The following is a 19677-nucleotide window of genomic DNA, read 5'->3' as shown; positions in this document are numbered from 1 at the left end:
CACTTACAGTGTAATCTTTGGCAAGTCTTTTATGCCTGAACCTCAATTACTTTATCTCTAAAATGTAGGTAGGGACTTCCCTGGTGGTTCAGTGGTTAAGACTTCTCACTTCCACTGCAGGGGGCACGGGTTCAATCCCTGGTTGGGGAACTAAGATCCCACATGCTGCGTGGCCAAAAAAAAAAAAAAAAGTAAAATGTAGGTAATGCTACTACTTAACTTCACAGAGTGGTTGGTATACACTTGCACATAGTAAATATTCAATAAATGTTATCCAGTCTTTTTATATTCCTTACTAAAATTCCTTTTTATTTAATGTACTATTTAATAAATGGACTTTTACTCTTAACAGCATATTAAGAAATATTTTCTTATCAATAAATATTTACATAATTTTAATGGCTGTGTAATATTTGTGCATGCTATTTGTCATCCTTAACTATTTCATTATGGTATAAATAAGGTTGTATCTGATATTTCTGCTAAGTACAGCATTTTGTAGTAATGCTTTTTTGGGGTAATAACGCTCTTGAATATGAATCTTTGTGTAGTGCTCCTGTTTCAAGCAACAATAACTGAAACACATATAAGAACTATATTGTGTACACATTGTCAATAGAACTTAAATTTTGTGTTTAGGAGTTGAGGTAGAGGTTGTTTCTTGGAACAGAAAGATCTAAATTGTTGTCATGTGCCCGTGATCAGGAAGGGTGTATATTGTAGACATTTTTAAAGCACTAGGCCATCCTGTTGGAATTTGTTTAGGAATGCTGTCCTCAACTTCAGTTTTATTTTACAATGGTAATATAAGTTCAGAGAAAATACAGAGTAATCTACTCTGTTGAAAAAGAGTCTGTACAACTTGCAGGAACAGTACTATATTATAAAATCTGTTTTTGTGGGGTGAAGGAAAATGGGATATCTGAGTGGTTTTTTTCTTTCTCTCAAGCAGCCTCATTCCGATCAGCAGTGTAATTGGAATGCAACTCCAATCTGGAGGAGGAAAGGAAATTTTTGGCAAGAAGATACTGAGCAGTTGGGAGTTTTATTCAGATTTAGCATAGGCAGCCATTCATTATGAGTACAACTCAGTAAGAGCAGCAATAGCATTCTATTTTTGCAGCTGGGATTTATACTCTGATATTATTAGATGGTGTGTTGCATATAGAAAGCTCTTTTCCAACCAGAAAAAGGAATTATCAGCTTAAATGAAATGATAATATTTATTGCATCTGCACTTCTGCAAATAGTTTCTTCCAATCACTGCCTCAAATAAAATAGACTAAAGGAGATTTTTATGAAATTTAAAAATATTTCTTGAGAAAACAACAAAAATGGCATGATATTATACCTGACCTGCAAGCTCTGAGGGCAAAGGACTGTGTCTTATTTATCTTTGTATCTGCAGAATCTATCATTGCACTTGGCACAAAGTGGGTGTTCAGGAAATGTTAATGAAAGAGTGAATGAAGGAGTGCTCCCTTCTCATTAAGCATCTCAAGGTGGTCACATCTGGGGACTTTCCTGGTGGGTGCAGTGGTTAAGAATCTGTCTGCCAGTGCAGGGGTCACAGGTTTGAGCCCTGGTGTGGGAGGATCCCACATGCAGCGGAGCAACTAAGCCCGTGCACCACAACTACTGAGCCTATGCTTTAGAGTCCATGAGCCACAACTGCTGAAGCCTGCGAGCTACAACTACTGAAGCCTGCGCACCTAGAGCCCGTGCCGTGCAACAAGAGAAGCCACCGCAATGAGAAGCCCACGCACCGCAATGAAGAGTGGTCCCTGCTCGCCGCAACTAGTGAAAGCCTGTGTGCAGGATTGAAGACCCAGCACAGCCAAGAATGAATGAATGAATGAATGAATGAATTTATTTTTAAAAAGATGGTCACATTAATAAATAAGTAAACAAATTTAATTATTTAAAAAAAAAAAGATGGTCACATCTCCTTGTGTGTGAAATAGCTAGAACAGGTTTTAGGTTTTGGGAGTGTACACATAAGAATGAGAAATGCTTTGAAGGAATTTGAGAAGGGTAGTAACATGATCAAATTAGTCTAGTAAAATTAATCCAGTGCAGATCTACAGGCTGTGTGAGACATGGTCCCTAATGGAATTTGAAGTAATGGCACTGTGCTGGTATAATGCCACATTTGTAGTTATCAGTGATGATAAATATCTGGAGTCCAGTATAATGTTTTGTTTTAGTACAGAAATTAGTGGAAGTTGATTGAATTATATTCTTAAGAATTCTGCACCTTTCTTTATAAATTATTTCAATAGAAAACTTACTAAACATTCAAAACTTTGAAATATTGATAGCTGTCTAGGAGAAAGTCTACACTCCGTAGCCTTTGTTCTGGCCCCACCCCCCTTACAGGGTTTCTCTCCTGCTAGTCCTTCCAGTAATTTAGTGTTTCTCAACATTATTTTTTACCTCTCTCCTGTAATAATCATTTAGAAAACAAAAATGAAAGTTCTTCTGCACCGCTACCCTTCCCAAGTGCCATGATTCCCAATCTTGGCTCCACTTTCTATAGTTTCTGTTACAAAAAATGTTAGATTTACAAATATAAATTTCTGCAAATATAAATGTAAAATTATACTACAAATATAAAAATCACATTGTAATATTATACATACATTCCTCAGGAGATTCTCATATATACCTCCTTAGCTGAGAATTTGTTATGGTGACAAATAGGAATTCGTCCTAGTGAAATTCATTAATTCATTGAGCTTTTACTGAGCTCTTATAATTGGTACCAAGGACAGAAAGAGCAGTGGGCTGTGGTTCTAGTACCCAGAGTACATTCCCAAGAAAAAGAACAGTAAAGGCTCCAAGGGGTAAAAATTTATTTATGTAAACAAATTACCAAAATCTGAAATGGTGCTTGACAATTTCCTTTTAAAATTTACAAGTACAAGTTTTCGCTTCTAGGGTATAAATAATTAAAAGACTGTCTGGAGCTTTTGAGATATAGTGTTAAAGTTAGCAGTCTGACCAATCTTGATATTTCTTTGTTTTAAATTAGTCTTGTTTCTCTGTGTTATCTTCCTGAGTCTCAGGGTTGCTAAAATTACTCTTTATAAACTTTGAACCCAACTTTAAAGTTCACTCTTCTCTCGATTTTTTCAATTACCCTTTAAAACTTAGTCATATATTAGCAACATCTTATTTGTGATTAAAAGAAAATTTGTCAAACATGACCTGATGAGTATGTTTTAAATAGAGGGAAATGATAACAATGAGATTTCATTAAGTCAAAATTATGATTACTTGCAGATTGGTAATCTGTCACATAGTATAAAAAATCGCCCTTTCAATGAAATTATTTTAGATTATTTTGGAGTTTGTTTTATTCATTTAGCATTTTACTGAGTGCCCATCAAACGCCTGGCGCAGCGTTTGCTTGGTGCGGGAGATATAAAGAAATGATGCAGACATGATTTATGCTGGATAGAGTTTACCACCTTTGTAGTTATAAGCAACATTCTAAACTTAAAAACTTATAATAAAGTATAACTAGTGCCAGTGATAAGTATGGGCTTCTGTGAAAATACAAGTGGGCAGAAGGTTGAGAGAAACACGTTCTAAAAAGCTTCCTTCCCTTTTGAGACCTAAAAGATGAGTAGGTGAAGAAGCCTGGGAAAAATGTTTCAGGCAGAGGGAATGGCACATGAAGGCTGTGGGTGAGAAATGGAATGTATTTGAGAAAGTGAAGGTTTAGTGTGGCTGGATCTTGGACTTGGATTCTTGGAGGGGAGGGGTGGTGATGGAAGATGAGGTCAGAGAGGTAAACAGGAGCCAGGGCCTGATGGGTTTGTAAACCAAATAGGTTTTGGGCAAGACCTTGGCAATGTTCTGAGGATGGAGATCAGTAGAGGAGACGAGAGACAAGTTTACTGAGAAAGTGGTAGGTTGGGTATGCGATCCAGAGCACAGGTGGAAAGATTGTTTTGAGGAATGTTTTAAGCATGTTTTGGAATGTTATTAGGAGGGGAAATGGATGGAAGGAATTAAATTATATTTTTAGAAAGATCACTTTAGGGGCTTCCCTGGTGGCGCAGTGGTTGAGAGTCCGCCTGCCGATGCAGGGGACGTGGGTTCGTGCCCCACATGCCGCGGAGCGGCTGGGCCCGTGAGCCATGGCCGCTGAGGTTGTGTGTCCGGAGCCTGTGCTCCGCAACGGGAGAGGCCACAGCAGTGAGAGGCCCACGTACCACAAAAAAAGAAAGATCACTTTAGGTCCAGTGTGGAGAGCTGATTGGAGGCAGTTGAGCCTTAAGGCAGGGGACTGATGGGGAGGCTGTTGTAATGACTTAAACAGTAGTTGATGGTGGCCTGGACTAGGGCGATGGCACTGGTAATAGGTAGAAGTGGACAGACGAGGATATTTCAGAGGCAGAGTTGATTAGAATTGGTAATTGCCAGGAGGTGGGGAGGGGGAGGAGTAGTGAAGGTTGCTATGGAAGTTTCTGACTAGGGCAATGGAGTGGAAAGCAAGGATATTTATTGAAAGTAAACTGGATAAGGAGTTTGAGGGAAGTGGCTGGTGGGGGGGGATGGTGATTTTAATTTGAGGGCATATTTAGTGTGCCTGTGTGGACCTGGAGTTCAACAAAGAGCTAGGAGTTGGGTTTATAGATTGAGGTTTCATCAAAATGGTAAAGACCAGGGAGAATGTATGGAAAAGAGGCTCTTCAAATTTATTTTTCAAGACGGGAGGAGGAGCTTTGTCAAACTGTTAAACTATGAACTTTCTCCCCAGAAAAGTACACGTGCATATAACAGTTTTTGTTTTTATTTTGTTTTTCTTTCCCACTATGGTTTATTACAGGATATTGAATATAGTCCCCTGTGCTCTACAGTAGGACCTTGTTTATCTGTTTTATATATAGTAGTTTGTATCTGCTAATCCCAAACTCCTAATTTATCCCTCCCCACCGCCTTTCCCTTTTGGTAACCATAAGTTTGTTTTCTATGTCTGTGAGTCTGTTTCTATTTTATAAGTAAGTTCATTTGTATTATATTTTATTTTTTTAAAAAATATTTCTTTATTTGGTTGTGCTTGGTCTTAGTTGCAGTAGGCTCCTTAGTTGCGGCTCTCTGGCTCCTTAGTTGTGGCTTGCGAACTCTTAATTGCGGCATGCATGTGGGATCTAGTTCCTTGACCAGGGATCGAAACCGGGCCCCCTGCGTTGGGAGTGCAGAGTCTTAACCACTGCACCACCAAGGAGGTCCCTGTATCATATTTTAGATTCCACATATAAGTGATAGCATATGGTATTTGTCTTTCTGCTTTACTTCACTTAGTATGATAATCTCTAAGTCCATCCATGTAGTTGCAAATGGCCTTGTTTCATTCTTTTTTATGGCTGAGTAGTATTCCAGAGTGTGTGTGTGAGTGTGTGTATCACATCTTTTTTCTTTTTAAAATTAATTTATTTTTTATTAAAAGAATTTTTTTATTTTTTAAATTTCTTATTTATTTTTATGCAGCAGGTTCTTATTAGTTATCCATTTTGTACATATTAGTGTATATATGTCAATCCCAATCTCCCAATTCATCCCATCACCACCCCCACCACCACCCCCCCGCCACTTTCCCCCCTTGGTGTCCATATGTTTGTTCTCTACATCTGTGTCTCTATTGCTGCCCTGAAAACTGGTTCATCTGTACCATTTTTCTAGCTTCCACATATATGCATTAATATATGATATTTGTTTTTCTCTTTCTGACTTACTTCACTCTGTATAACAGTCTCTAGATCCATCCACGTCTCTACAAATGACCCAATTTCGTTCCTTTTTATGGCTGAGTAATATTCCATTATATATATGTACCACATCTTCTTTATCCTCATCTGTCAATGGGCATTTAGGTTGCTTCCATGACCTGGCTATTGTAAATAGTGCTGCAATGAACATTGGGGTGCATGTGTCTCTTTGAATTATGGTTTTCTCTGGGTATATGCCCAGTAGTGGGATTGCTGGGTCATATGGTAATTGTATTTTTAGTTTTTTTAAGGAACATCCATACTGTTCTCCATAGTGGCTGTATCAATTAACATTCCCAGCAACAGTGCAAGAGGGTTCCCTTTTCTCCACACCCTCTCCAGCATTTGTTGTTTGTAGATTTTCTGATGATGCCCATTCTAACTGGTGTGTGATACCTCATTGTAGTTTTTTTTTTTTTTTTTTTTTTTTTTTTTCGGTACGTGGGCCTCTCACTGTTGTGGCCTCTCCCATTGCGGAGCATAGGCTCCGGACGCGCAGGCTCAGCAGCCATGGCTTGCAGGCCCAGCCACTCCGCGGCATGTGGGATCTTCCCGGACCGGGGCACGAACCCATGTCCCCTGCATCGGCAGGCGGACTCTCAACCACTGCGCCACCAGGGAAGCCCTCTGCCCATTTTTTGATTGGGTTGTTTGATTTTTTGTTATTGAGTTGTATGAGCTCTTTGTATATTTTGGAAATTAAGCCCTTGTCAATTGCATTGTTAGCAAATATTTTCTCCTATTCTGTAGATTGTCTTTTTGTTTTGTTTATGATTTCCTTTGCTATGTAAAAGCTTATAAATTTGATTAGGTCCCATTTGTTTATTTTTGCTTTTATTTCTGTTGTCTTGGAGACTGACCTAAGAAAACATTAGTATGATTTATGTCAGAGAATGCTTTGCCTATGTTCTCTTCTAGGAGTTCTATGGTGTTGTGTCTTATATTTAAATCTTTAAACCATTTTAAGTTTATTTTTGTGTATGGTGTGAGGGAGTGTTCTAACTTCATTGATTTACATTTGGCTGTCCAGTTTTCCTAACACTGCTTGCTGGTGTTTTCTCCATTGTATATTCTTGCCTTCTTTGTTGATGAGTAATTGAACATAGGTTTGTGGGTTTATTTCTGGGCTCTCTATTCTGTTCCATTGATCCATATGTCTGTTTTTGGGGCAATACTGCACTGTTTTGATTACTATAGCTTTGTAGTATTGTCTGAAGTCTGGGAGCGTTATGCCTTAGGATTGCTTTGGCAATTCTGGGTCTTTTACGGTTCTATATAAATTTTAGGATTATTTGTTCTAGTTCTGTGAAAAATGTTATGGGTAATTTGATAAGGATCACATTAAATCGTAGATTGCCTTGAGTAGTATGGCCATTTTAACAGTGTTAGTTCTTCCAATCTAAGACCATGGGATATCTTTCCATTTCTTTGAATCATCTTCAATTTCCTTTTGTCAATGTTTTGTAGTTCTCAGCATGTAAGTCTTTCACCTCCTTGGTCAGGTTTATTACTAAGGTGTTTTTTTTTTTGATGCACTTTTAAAGGGAATTTTTTTTTTACTTGCCTTTTCCGATATTTCTTTGTTAGTATAAAGAAATGCAACAGATTTCTGTATGTTAATCTTGCATCCTGCTACCTTGCTGAGTTAGTTTATCAGTTCTAGTGGTTTTTGTGTGAGTCTTTAGAGTTTTCTATCTCTAGTATCATGTCATCTGCACCAATGCTCTGTTGAATAGAAGTGGTGAGAGTGGGCATCCTTGTCTTGTTCCAGATTTTAGCAGGAAGTCTTTCAGCTTTTCACCATTGAGTATTATGTTGGCTGTGGTTTTGTCATAAATAGCTTTTATGATGTTGAGATATGTTCCTTCTGTAGTTTTTATCATGAATGGATGTTGAATTTTATCAAATGTTTTTTCTGCACCTATTGAGATGATCATGTGTTTTTTTTTTGTCTTTTGGTGATGTAGTGTATCACATTGATTGATTTTCATATGTTGAACCATCCTTGTGATCCTGGGATGAATCCAACTTGATCACGTGGTTTCAGTTTGCTAATATTTTGTTGAGCATATTAACAGTTTACATATAATTCCGAGGTTTACAGGATGGATATCTGTGCTCCTCGGTTTATAGAGTAAAAGAGGACCTAAAGTAAAGCCCTGAAGAACCTCAAGTTTCATGGGTGGAACAAAGGAAAAAGATCTGGCATAAAAGACTTTGAATGAATTTTATGCTTGGTGTAAAACCAGGTGAATGTGGTGTTAAACAGAAACCAAAGGAAGAGAGGGGTTTTAGAAGAGGGAGTAGTCAGTAGTGGCAAATACCCCTCAGGGGTCAAGTGTGATAAAGAATGAAAAGTGTCCATTGGATGGATTTATTAATTAGGTCCCCAGGGCTTTGGAGAAGCAGTATAGGGGCAATGGTGAGAGTGGAAGCCAAATTGCAGTGGATTGAGGCATTAGTGGATATAAAGAAGTGAAGTCACAAAGTGTAGACAGTGTTTTAAAGTAGTTTAATTATGAAGGAAAAGAGGTAGGATGGTGGCTGGAGTGGGGAGGTATGGGCAAGACTTGAATATGTTTAAATACTGATGAGGCAATCGGTAGAGGAAGTGGAGGGAAAGTTCTTGAGAAAGTGGTGGGTTGGGTATGAGATCCAGAGTACAGGCAGAAGGATGGTGTTAGGAGAGTAGACATTGTAAGTGGAAGGAAGAAAAAACGAATGAGTGTTGAAACAGTACGTTTGTAGGTTTAGTGAGAAGAAGTTGGAGGACTTCCCATATATTTTCTATTTCTCTTAAGTAGGGTGTGCATTTATTTTACATCTTGAATCTTAGGATGGTGGTTAAAAATTATGAATGCCTCGTCAATACTGGAGATTATAATTTGGATTTATGTCTGTGTTGTATATGTATTGATCCTGAGTATTCTGTTCAGTTTATATGATGATAAAAATTTATAGAGGAGTTATTCTTTTTTTTTTTTTCTTAAAACGTTTAATCAGATCCAATTCCAGGTTCTATATGACAACAACACCCACCCTCTTGGTTTTCTCTCTCTTTTTTTTTGGCCACACCACGCGGCATGCAGGATCTTAGTTCCCCAACCAGGGATTGAACCTGTGTCCCCTGCAGTGGAAGCACAAAGTCTTAACTACTGGACCGCCAGGGAAGCCCCTAGGGAAGAGTTCTTCTAAATCAAGTTTCTGATTTGGTACTCCGAGTTATGGCCTTAGCTTTCATGATTGAGTTTTTATGTTTTTAAACTATGACAGGGCCTAAGAGACTCTGACTAGTAAATCAGTATCTTGTGCTTACTTAATAATTTTATTCATTTACTGATGGCATCTGTGTTCAAAATTATTTTTATTTGAACTTTTCAAGTGGTTAATTATATTTAGACTTGTTCCCAAGGTTTATGTTAAATGAATTTTTATACACTAAACTTCCAATAAGTGTAACTAATTGAACAGACCATTTAAACTGTGAGTAGAAGTGGGTAGAAGTTAACCCAACATTACTTTCATAGATATTTTATAAATTAAAATATGAATATATGGAAATTGGTGGTTTCCCTTCACTTGTAACAAGTTTGGATTAAAGAAGTTAATGACTGTATAAACAGTGATTTTTAAATTGACATGCAATTCACATACTGTAAAATTCATCCCTCTAAAGCATGCAATTCAATGGTTTTAATATATTCACAAGGTTGTGCAGCCATCACTGTGTAAGTGATAATTTAATGCAAGGTAATCCAGAGAATGTGGATTTGGGATAGCTATCTCAATTTATTAACTTAATTTTTGGAAGGTATAGTAGATCTCTCTTGTCATTGAGCCAATGTTTCTGTGGAGTTTAGATGGAGAGTAAATAACAGAATGTCATTTTTAAAAAAAATGTCACCAGTATCAATTAAGCTTTGTTTTCTTGTGATCCTCTTCATTATAAAAATATTTTACCCTTAAAAAAATATATATATAAAACCCCCAATTTACATATTTCCTCCTTAGAACTATATTTTTCCCTTGCCACTAAGCTACTCTGAGACTAGATCTTGATGGAAGATAGGAAGTGGTTCTTTATTAGAATACCAGATTTAAAAACTTTCTTGCCCTCAGCTGTTACTGGTGATCATTGCTGAAGTTGCCACCACTGGTTCAACTGTCTTTTGCTAGTCTTTAATCAAAGATTGTGATCATATTTCATACCTTGCTATAGTTAGTGTTTATTTATTATTCACTGGTATTTTCAGTGTTTCGAAATGAAACTTTGACAATGCAGTCTCACCATTTTAATTCTTCCCATGTATTTTTTGTTTCCTTTACAGTACTCTGTGCAAAAAACTTGGTGAAAAAGGATTTTTTCCGTAAGTAAATTAACTTTAAATCTTGTATGTTGTGTGTAGATTCTTTGGAAAGCATTTTCAGAATTGTCTGGTTTAGGGATTTCTCTATTCAGAAATATACTCAATGTTGTTTTATGAATTCTTTGATTCAGAGGCTTTTGGCATCACATGTTTTAAAGACGATTTTGTGCTCCTTAGCCCCTTTCCCTTTATCCACTGCCCCCCCCATATTTGTGTGAAACGTGTGTGTATATGCAGACGAATGTAATGTATATTGAAGGTGTGCATACTACTAGATTTCTAGAAAAGGTTTGAGATTATTTCGTAAGCACTTTTTCCCGTAACATTTTATAGGAAATTTTACCCATGCATTCAGGAGTCATTGGAAGAGAAGTCATTTAGCCTGCTTGGAATTTCCAGAGTATAGGAAAGAAATCTCTGCCACATTTGATCGTAGAATCTCTTATGTCTCAGACTCCAAAACAGACATTTAGTTCACATATTTGCAGCCTCTTTGCCAATGTGTTGTGAAAATTTTTGTGGCTTTATTTAGGATTAAGTTTTGCGAGGGAAGATTGGGAAGTACCACTCACATGTGTGTGTTTACCCTATAATATTATACTTCACATTCGCTTTAAATTATTATGTAAAAATGATATAATTTTTGGACTTCCCTGGTGGCTAAGTGGTTAAGAATCTGCTTGCCAATGTGGGGGTCTCGGGTTTGATCCCTGGCCTGGGAAGATCCCACATGCGGTGGAGCAACTAAGCCCATGTGCCACAACTACTGAGCCTGTGCTCTAGAGCCCCTACAAGCCACAACTACTGAGCCAGCGCGCCACAGCTACTGAAGCCCATGCGCCTAGAGTCCATGCTCCGCAACAAGAGAAGCCATCACAATGAGAAGCTGGTGCACCGCAACAAAGAGTAGACCCTGGGCTTCCCTGGTGGTGCAGTGGGTGAGAGTCCGCCTGCCGATGCAGGGGACGCGGGTTCGTGCCCCGGTCCGGGAAGATCCCACATGCCGCAGAGTGGCTGGGCCCGTGAGCCATGGCCGCTGAGCCTGCGTGTCTGGAGCCTGAGCTCCGCAACGGGAGAGGCCACAACAGTGAGAGGCCCGCGTACCGCAAAAAAAAAAAAAAAAAAAAGACAGAGTAGACCCTGCTCGCCGCAACTAGAGAAAGCCCGCGTGCAGCAACGAAGACCCAAAACAGCCATAAATAAATAAATACATTAAAAAAGATATGATTTTCAGTAAAACAAAAAAGAGTCCAAGCCAGCAAAATTTTTTTTGAATTTTATTTTTTTATTCAGCAGGTTCTTATTAGTTATCTGTTTTATACATATTAGTGTATATATGTCAATCCCAATCTCCCAGTTCATCAGACCACCACCACCCCGCCCCGCCAGTTTCCCCCCTTGGTGTCCATACGTTTTAAGCCAGCAAAATTTGATAAGTAAAATTATTTGAAGTTAGAAATAGAGAACTTCATTAGATTTTTAGATTCAGGTCCTATCAGCCAGCAAAAACTGGCTATGTATGCTGTCTAATTTAATATCTGACTTAGTTAATTTTCAAGTGTTTGATTAAAAGAAGTAATAAGCTCTTGATATATTTTTAAATCATACTTAATTCATTCCACTTGAAATTTTATTACTTAGTCTTCCTAGAGTAGAACCTGAATTAAAGTTTATAAAATAGCATAAACTATGTAATTGAAAAATTATGCTTATATGGGAAAGCAATTAAATAGGATAGTCCGGGACATAATTAAGCAGTTTTCAGTTTATGTACCATGTGCCTTCTACCCCATAGCATGCCGCAGGAGGAGAGGCCAGTGTGGCCTCTCTCCTTGCTGCCACCAATTAATGTTATCTTCACAGGCTGTTGCTGAACTAGCCACCTCATCCCTGTTGCTAATAACCTAATAGCCAATGTGTACTCCTTTTACCCTCCTTAAGGTTGATCCAAGGTAGGATTTATCCTAGTGGGACTGCAAAGTGGCCAATGGGATTGGATAGGCAGGTGACAAGGAGAAGAGGGAGGGAAGTGAGTAGTGCACACTCTTAGAGCTTCTTCTATACTCCCCAAGACAACTGGTCTGGTTTTAAAGACAAACTCTTCAGTTTTGTCTCCTAGCCTTCCTTCCCAAATTCTTTTCCTTCACCTAGAGTCCCAAGACACACCTTCTCCAATAAAATATCAGATATCCTTGTTTCAGTTTTCCTAAGAAATCTAGAGGAATCTTACTCTAATTCTCTGTAAGCCCCTGAGAGCCGATTATTATCAGTTATATGATCTTTATCTGTCCTTAAGTTGTACGTGAAAAAAAGGAAAGAAGGAAATCTTCCCCTTTTTTTTGTTGTAAGCAGTAAAAATTGATAAAAATTCTTGAGTTGTGAGCTTGCTTCAGGGATAAGAAAACTAGGGGAAATTGTGTGATTATCTTTAAAACTCAGAATGGAAAAAGCACTTGATGACCCTGGAAAGGAAAACAGGAAAGCCAATCCTGAGGCTTTCAGAAGGGACTCAGCCAAGGATGGAATATCCCGCAGGTTCACAGTGGCGGAGGTCCTCCTGCTGTGATAGATTTATATTTATTTTTAATCTGTTTATAAGTTGAGGGTTGCCCACATTAATTTCAGAGAAAGAGTTAAATAATAGTTCCTAAATCCCTTAATCAAATTTGAGTGAGAGTGTGCGTTTATTGATCAGAATGCAGTTATTGATACTGTAATATAGTTGTTTTTGCTTGTAAATCAGTTTAAATCGTGTTGAATGGGAAATGTAAATTTTAATACGAAGCATGACTATAGGCTGACTATATATGTGTGTATATATAAATATATTTAACTATAGAAAAAAATGCAGTGTCATGTGTTGTCTTTTGGAATTTGTATACTTTGAGATAATACTGTTTATTCCAGGGTATCTATCTTTGCTGAGAAAAGTTTTGCTAACGCATTTTTTGGAACTATTTTCAAACTTACTGGCTTTTAAAAACAGAAGTACAGTACATCCCCCTTCCCCCAAAATTTTGGCAGGAAGAACTTCAGACACATAGCAACATATAAGGAATTTTACAGTGAATACCCATCATCTAGATTCTGCCATTAACTTTATCACCTATCTATCCATTTATCCATTATCTGTGTTTTTAAAAGAATGTTTTTATTAGTATCAAATTCTTTCCGTTTTTTATGCAACGTTTAAGTAAAAACTTTGTGTGTAAGGTACTTTGTTAAGGTTTGTATAGGGGCCAAATTGAAGTCAGTGAGCTGCAACATGGTTGGTTGAATGTATTTTTTCTTCCCCAATCAAAAATAGAGCTTTATTTTCTCTGGTAAGTAACTCTTAAGTTGAAATTTTTGTTTCATTATTTGCAGCTCATTAAGTGCATTAGTGTAGTGAGGAAGTTCCTGAGCTTTAGCTATTTTATATGACTCAGAAATGATGGGGAGAATTGAGAAATTTTAAAAAATACAGAAAATACTTTAGCCACTTCATATTTACCGCTAGAGGTCTCACTAACTTCTGAAAACTTGATATCTTTGACTGCACTGGAAGAACTTGGCTCTCAAGTTAAATTCTTGTAGAATAATATAATCAGGTAAGTTGAAACCTAGGTATTTTTTTTTTTAGGGAATAGAGCTTGTATTTTGTATTATTTAACAGAAGGGAAACATAGGAGGATGGGACTTAGACTTTCATACTTAAATAAGGATCTGGAAGCCACACCTAGTGACTTCTGTGTGGAAAATGTTGTTTTTCTCAGCCCTAATTCTCTAACTAGTTAAGCACCATCTAAAGGGAATGCTAGAAATGTGATTTTTGTTTGTTTTTGCTTGCAGACATACATTTATCTGTTTATTTGTTTAGATGGTAGAATCAAAAGAACAAGATAAAATGGATTCCTCCCAGGAGAAAAATACTTAATGTTATTGAAGGTAGAGGGGAAAGTATTCTTCCATTAGACACATCTACAAATGGTTAGGTATTATTGAAATACTAATATGAATAGTGCTAAACTTAGTTAAACAATATAGTTAAATAGATTGCTACGCTAACTTGCCAGGTTTTTTCTTAAATACTTAATACTCTTAAATATTAGTCTTTTCTTACTTATTTGAAGTTGACAGATCACAGAATCATAGAATTGGGAAACTGGCTAGGTGATTTCTGTCTGGCCTTAAATCTTGGCAGATTAGTATCTTGACTTAAAAAAAATTAGCATAGATATATCAAGGTACAAAATTTCTGCAATTATCAACACTTACCAACATTTCATTTTAGTGTCTTCAGCTGTCCCTAGGAAATTTACAGTATCTCAGTATGTCTCACATCTAAACTGTTGTTGTGGTCTCCAATATTTTATTTAGTTCCACCTTCGTCCCCTGACTTTTAAAATTCTACTCATCCTACCGTTCTTCATCCTAGTGTATGAAGCTTACAACAGCTTCTCTGTACCTTTAATCTTTCCTTCTCTGAATACCACTAGTAGACAAATATGACAGTGTATTTACAGCCATGCTCAAGCATCTAAAGTGGCTCCCTGTTCTCTACCTCAGCCATTCCAAGCCTTTATTTTCTGACTTTTAAGCCTCTCTTACTGGATCCGTCTTATCTCTCCAACAGTATTTACTTTTACACCTTAGCACAAATGCTTTGATTAAACCCCTCAAAGTCCTTCAAATATTGTTATACCCTCCTTGGAACGCCTCCTGTTTGTCCTTTAAAGCCCAGATGAGTCCCATCCCCTCAAAAAGGTGGGGGGGAGGGTAGGGGGTGGGGGGCGGGGCAGAAGAAAGCCTTTTTCTATTGTTCACACTCAACTTGTTCTCCTGCTTTTCTGAGCTCTTGTACTCACTGTTGAACTACATAGTAAATGAGAGGTGTGATACAGCATAGTGGTTAAGTGCATGAAATCAAGAACCAGACTGTGTGTGCATGGGTTTAGATTCTAAACTTTAGACCCTGCCTCTGCCACTTACTACTGGGTGACCTCAGGCTAGTTAATTAACCCCTTTGTGCCTCAGTTTCCTCATCACTAAAATGGAATAGTAGTATTTACCCCATGGGGTAATTTTGAAGATTAAGAGATCTAACATATGTAAAGCATTTAGAATAGTGCCTGACATAGTATTATAAGTGCTTTCTTTATAATCAGTATGGTCAAAAACTTGTTTATTCTCAGGAGTTTTTTTTGGTTTTTTGTTTTTAATGTATGGTGTTTCAATTTTCCCAATTAGATAGTATTCTCTTTTAAGGCAGGGTATTAAATTTTTTGTTTCAGTTTCTCATCACTCATGATAGTTAATCATTAAAACTTTTTGGCTAATTTGATATCTCTGTAGCCTGTGTTACTGTGTGAAAGCTTTAATAAGTTCTTTCCTTTAAATGAGCTACTAAGGGAGACCATGGGAAATCTCTAAGAGAGCCAGGGATGTTTTAAGCATTCACCTTTCTGGGGTTAAAGGGCTGGTAAAGATCTATGGTAACTTATACATTATAAAGTAATCTCTAGACTTTGGTAGTTTAAGCTGAGCGTGTTTTGAGATAGGAGCAAGAAAAAATGTAGTTTTTGATATTTAATGTAGAGTTAACTTTAATCTTAGTTTTAAAATGGACCACTTTTCATTTATAGCTTATCGTTAAACTTTTTATGAAGAATGGAATAATCTTTTGTAGCAAATATTAATCTTTATTTAATTAATCTTCCATGTCAAAATATTCTTTAATTAAAAAAGAACCCTCCCTTTTTTCCCCACAGGGCTTCCTGATCCATTTGCTAAGGTGGTGGTTGATGGATCTGGGCAGTGCCATTCTACAGATACTGTGAAGAATACACTTGATCCAAAATGGAATCAGCATTATGACCTGTAGGTTTAAACGATTTATTTGAAATGAAACATGGAATCACTGTTATTTGATATAGTCTTTGAAAAGAATCACTGAATATGATCTGCATTTGATCTGTGGTGTAATTTGGTCCTCACAGAGGGATGCAAAACCTAGTGTGAAAGTACTTTGGCTTATTGATAGCTGGTTTTGGAAGGTGAGCTATGCTTAATAAGCCCATGAAGAACAAAATGGATACACAGTATAGAGCAACCCCCCCACACACCTTTTTTTCAATCAAATAAAGGTATTAATTCACTTTAGGTCAGTTATAAGTATAAATCAGAAATCATAATTGGAGTACACTCATAGGCATTCTTTTTGTTTCTTATATGGATGGTTTCTTCTACATTTTATTTTAATCATAGTAGCATATGTACTGTTTTTACAAAAGCAGATGATACTGTAGGTCTTTTAATGGGAAAATGCAGTTAACTGTCCCATTCTTACTCCTGATTCCAATTCTCAGGGTAACTGTTTTCAATACCTTTGGCTGTTTGTTCTAGAATTTTCTTCTGCTTCTAGATATCATGCTTATTTATAGCATTTAATATAAATATATATTTATTTCGTGTTAGGTATTATTTTTACATTTTCTACCATAGAAAATGATTTAGCTTTTTACAGCTGCTATCTCTCATCCCATTCCTACAACATCCACATGACCCTTTCCTTCTCCCAGTCCTCCTGTATAGTTATTTGAACCTTTTCGGTTACATCATTGTTCTGTGTTTATGCTATTATGATCATGTAAATATTCATAACTGAGTCACGTGGTGTGCAGTGATTACGTTTTCTTTCTTGACAACTTCTGTTTTTATGAAATTAATGACTGTCTAACTTTGCCATTTGTTTAGTTTTCCATCTCATTAAGAAATTCACAAACTCTCTTACAGTACTGAACGTCTCCTCTGCTTATTTATGTTCACCACATGAAATAGTCTGTTGGCTTTGTTTTCTTCTTGGAGATAGCCCTCCTAGAGCTTCTATGCTTTACTTCAGTCTGGACTGGTAGTTCTCTAAGACCTTCTGCACAGTTGTCCTGGAACTTGCCTTTATCATTATGTTGGGAATTTCGTTTCTCTCTTCTAAGTCCAACTACTTCTTTTTTTTCTGTTTACTTCCCTGTTTTTTTTTTTTTTTAAGATGTTGGGGATAGGAGTTTATTAATTAATTAATTTATTTTTGCTGTGTTGGGTCTTCGTTTCTGTGCGAGGGCTTTCTCTACTTGTGGCAAGCGGGGGCCACTCTTCATCGCGGTACGTGGGCCTCTCACTATTGCGGCCTCTCTTGTTGTGGAGCACAGGCTCCAGACCTGCAGGCTCAGTAGTTGTGGCTCACGGGCCTAGTTGCTCCGTGGCATGTGGGATCTTCCCAGACCAGGGCTCGAACCCGTGTCCTCTGCATTAGCAGGCAGATTCTCAACCACTGCACTACCAGAGAAGCCCCTACTTCCCTGTTTTGGTGAAGTATGTCTTCCATTGTTATCTTGAGGAAGAGTACAAAGATGGGGAAAATTTCTTTGAGATTATGTCTGAAGATATATTTTGTCTTCTTACTTGGTTGATGGTTTGTCTGAGTATAGACTTCTAGGTGAGACATCACTTTCCCTTCAAATTTTGAATACATTACTCCACTGTCTTCTAGGTCTAGATCAGCACTGCTGAATAGAAATACAATGTGAGCCACAAATGGGAGCTTATCTGTAATTTTAAATTTTCTAGTAGCCACATTAAAAAAAGTAAAAAACAGATGAAATTAAACTTAATATATGTTTTATTTATCTAAAATATCTTCATTTCAACATGATATCAAAATAAAATAATCGAGTTGTTTGTTTTTTGTTTATTTTATACAAAGTCTTTGAGGGACTTCCCTGGCGGTTCAGTGGTTAAGGCTCCGCGCTTCCACTTCAGGGGCACAGGTTCAATTCCTTGTCGGGGAACTATCTCGCATGCTGCGTGGTGCGGCCTTTAAAAAAAAAACCCAAAAAACAACGAAGTCTTTGAACTGAGGAGTTTGTTTTGCATTAACAGAGTGCCTCAGTTTGGGCTAGTTATATTTCAGGTACTCAGTAGCCACATGTGCCTTGTGACTACCATTTTGGACATCGCAAGTTTAGAGTATTGCTGATGGCATCCTGATTTTGGTCCTTCATGATTTTTGTTTTCCACTGGAAGATTTCAGGGTATGCTGTTTTTGCCTGATGTTAAATTTTTTAATGATGGACTTGGTATATCTGAAATATAGTACTAGATACTGTGACTTTAATCTGGATACTTAAACTCCTTAGTTATGAGAAACTTTTCTATTTAATCATCTATAGATGATTTCCTCTTCTCCGTTGTATTTCTTTCTCTCTTTTACTTTTTCGAGAACTCCTGTTATTTGGATGTTATCCCTCCTGAATTGATCATCATTTAGTTGTCCTATCTTTTTTCTCTCATATTTTATCTTAGTTAAAAAAAAAAGTTATAATAAAAAATTTTTGTTCTAGTAAAAAATTTAAAACTACCATGAAATATTTGGGCTGTTTTCCCAACTTTGTTTTCTAGCATTCCTATTTATTGTAATTTCTGCTCTCAAATTTTAAATTTCCAATATCATTTTGCTTTCTGACTGTTCCTTTTTCATAACTTACTCTTATTCCTAGACGCAATGTCTTCTCTGATGAGAGAAGTATTATAATTGTAGTGTTTTTCTGTTGTATTGCCTCTCTTTTCTCAGATTTCCTTTTTTTTCTGTTAGTTTGGTTTGGATTTCTGTCTTTTTATATTTAAGGGGAGGCACTTAAATGTTGATTGGAAACTCTCTACCCATGGGTAGAGCTGATCAGCTTGGTAGGGTAATCAGGAGTAACTGTGACATTTTCTGCACAGAATTCTCCCTCTCCTTCCTGGGGGCTGTATTCCTGGATGCTTGTGTTCATGGATCTGAACGGCATAGGGATGCTAGGGGGTCTCTCCATTCACTAGATTAACCTCTTCTTAATACCCTGTTTTTATTACAGAATTTCACCTCCTCCCTCAGCTGTGCCTAGTGTCCCTGAGTGCTGCCACGTTTTGAGGATGAATTAGGTTGGGGAAAGGATTCAGGAGGTCTTTCCATTCCATTTATTTATTTTATTTTTTTATTTTTTAAATTGAGGTGTAGTTGATTTACACTTTCCATTCCTTTTAAATACTTTGACTTATCATTCTGTTTCAGCCTCATCATCACCATCGGAGTATATTGGGCTTACAGTTTGGGAATATTTCGGGGCTTGGTGGCAGTAATAATCTTGTTTCAGGGAGTCTATTGCTCCTTGCAGGCTTAGGTTTCAGTTTTCTACAGGTTGCTAATTCAGTTATCATATGCTCTTTAAACTTCTCCCGTTTTGTGAACATCTCCCAGGTTATAAACATGTTAAATGTCCTGATATCCTGACTTTACAAGTGTTTAGCCTTTTAAGCTTCACAGTCATTCTATTTCATGCTTCATCAACATCAGCTTTTCTTCCAAATGTTCCACTTGTCTTTACCTACTGTCTATGTAGCTAAGCTTTTGAGTTCTTAATCAGATTCTTTCTTTTCTTTTCTTATTTTGGCCGTGCTGCGCAGCTTGCGGGATGTTAGTTCCCTGACCAGGGATCGAACCCGTGCCCCCTGCAGTG

At 37.2% G+C, this 19677-nt stretch overlaps 1 protein-coding gene across 1 annotated transcript in view; it reads left to right on the top strand.

Annotated features, from left to right (window-relative positions):
• Positions 1–19677, top strand: part of SMURF2 (SMAD specific E3 ubiquitin protein ligase 2) — a 153393-nt gene that overhangs the window by 55261 nt on the left and 78455 nt on the right. The window contains exons 2-3 of the mRNA XM_022589184.2: positions 10109–10147; positions 15898–16006. Of these exons, the coding sequence (XP_022444892.1) occupies positions 10109–10147; positions 15898–16006 (148 nt within the window). The remainder of the gene's footprint in view (positions 1–10108; positions 10148–15897; positions 16007–19677) is intronic.

The sequence above is a fragment of the Delphinapterus leucas genome, chromosome 19 (genome assembly GCF_059928025.1).
Source record: "Delphinapterus leucas isolate spDelLeu-1000000601 "Yukka" chromosome 19, BTC_Dleu_Yukka2, whole genome shotgun sequence".
Taxonomy (NCBI): domain Eukaryota; kingdom Metazoa; phylum Chordata; class Mammalia; order Artiodactyla; family Monodontidae; genus Delphinapterus; species Delphinapterus leucas.
The sequence above is the reverse complement of the archived record's forward strand: the minus strand, read 5'-3'. Positions and strand labels throughout refer to the sequence as shown.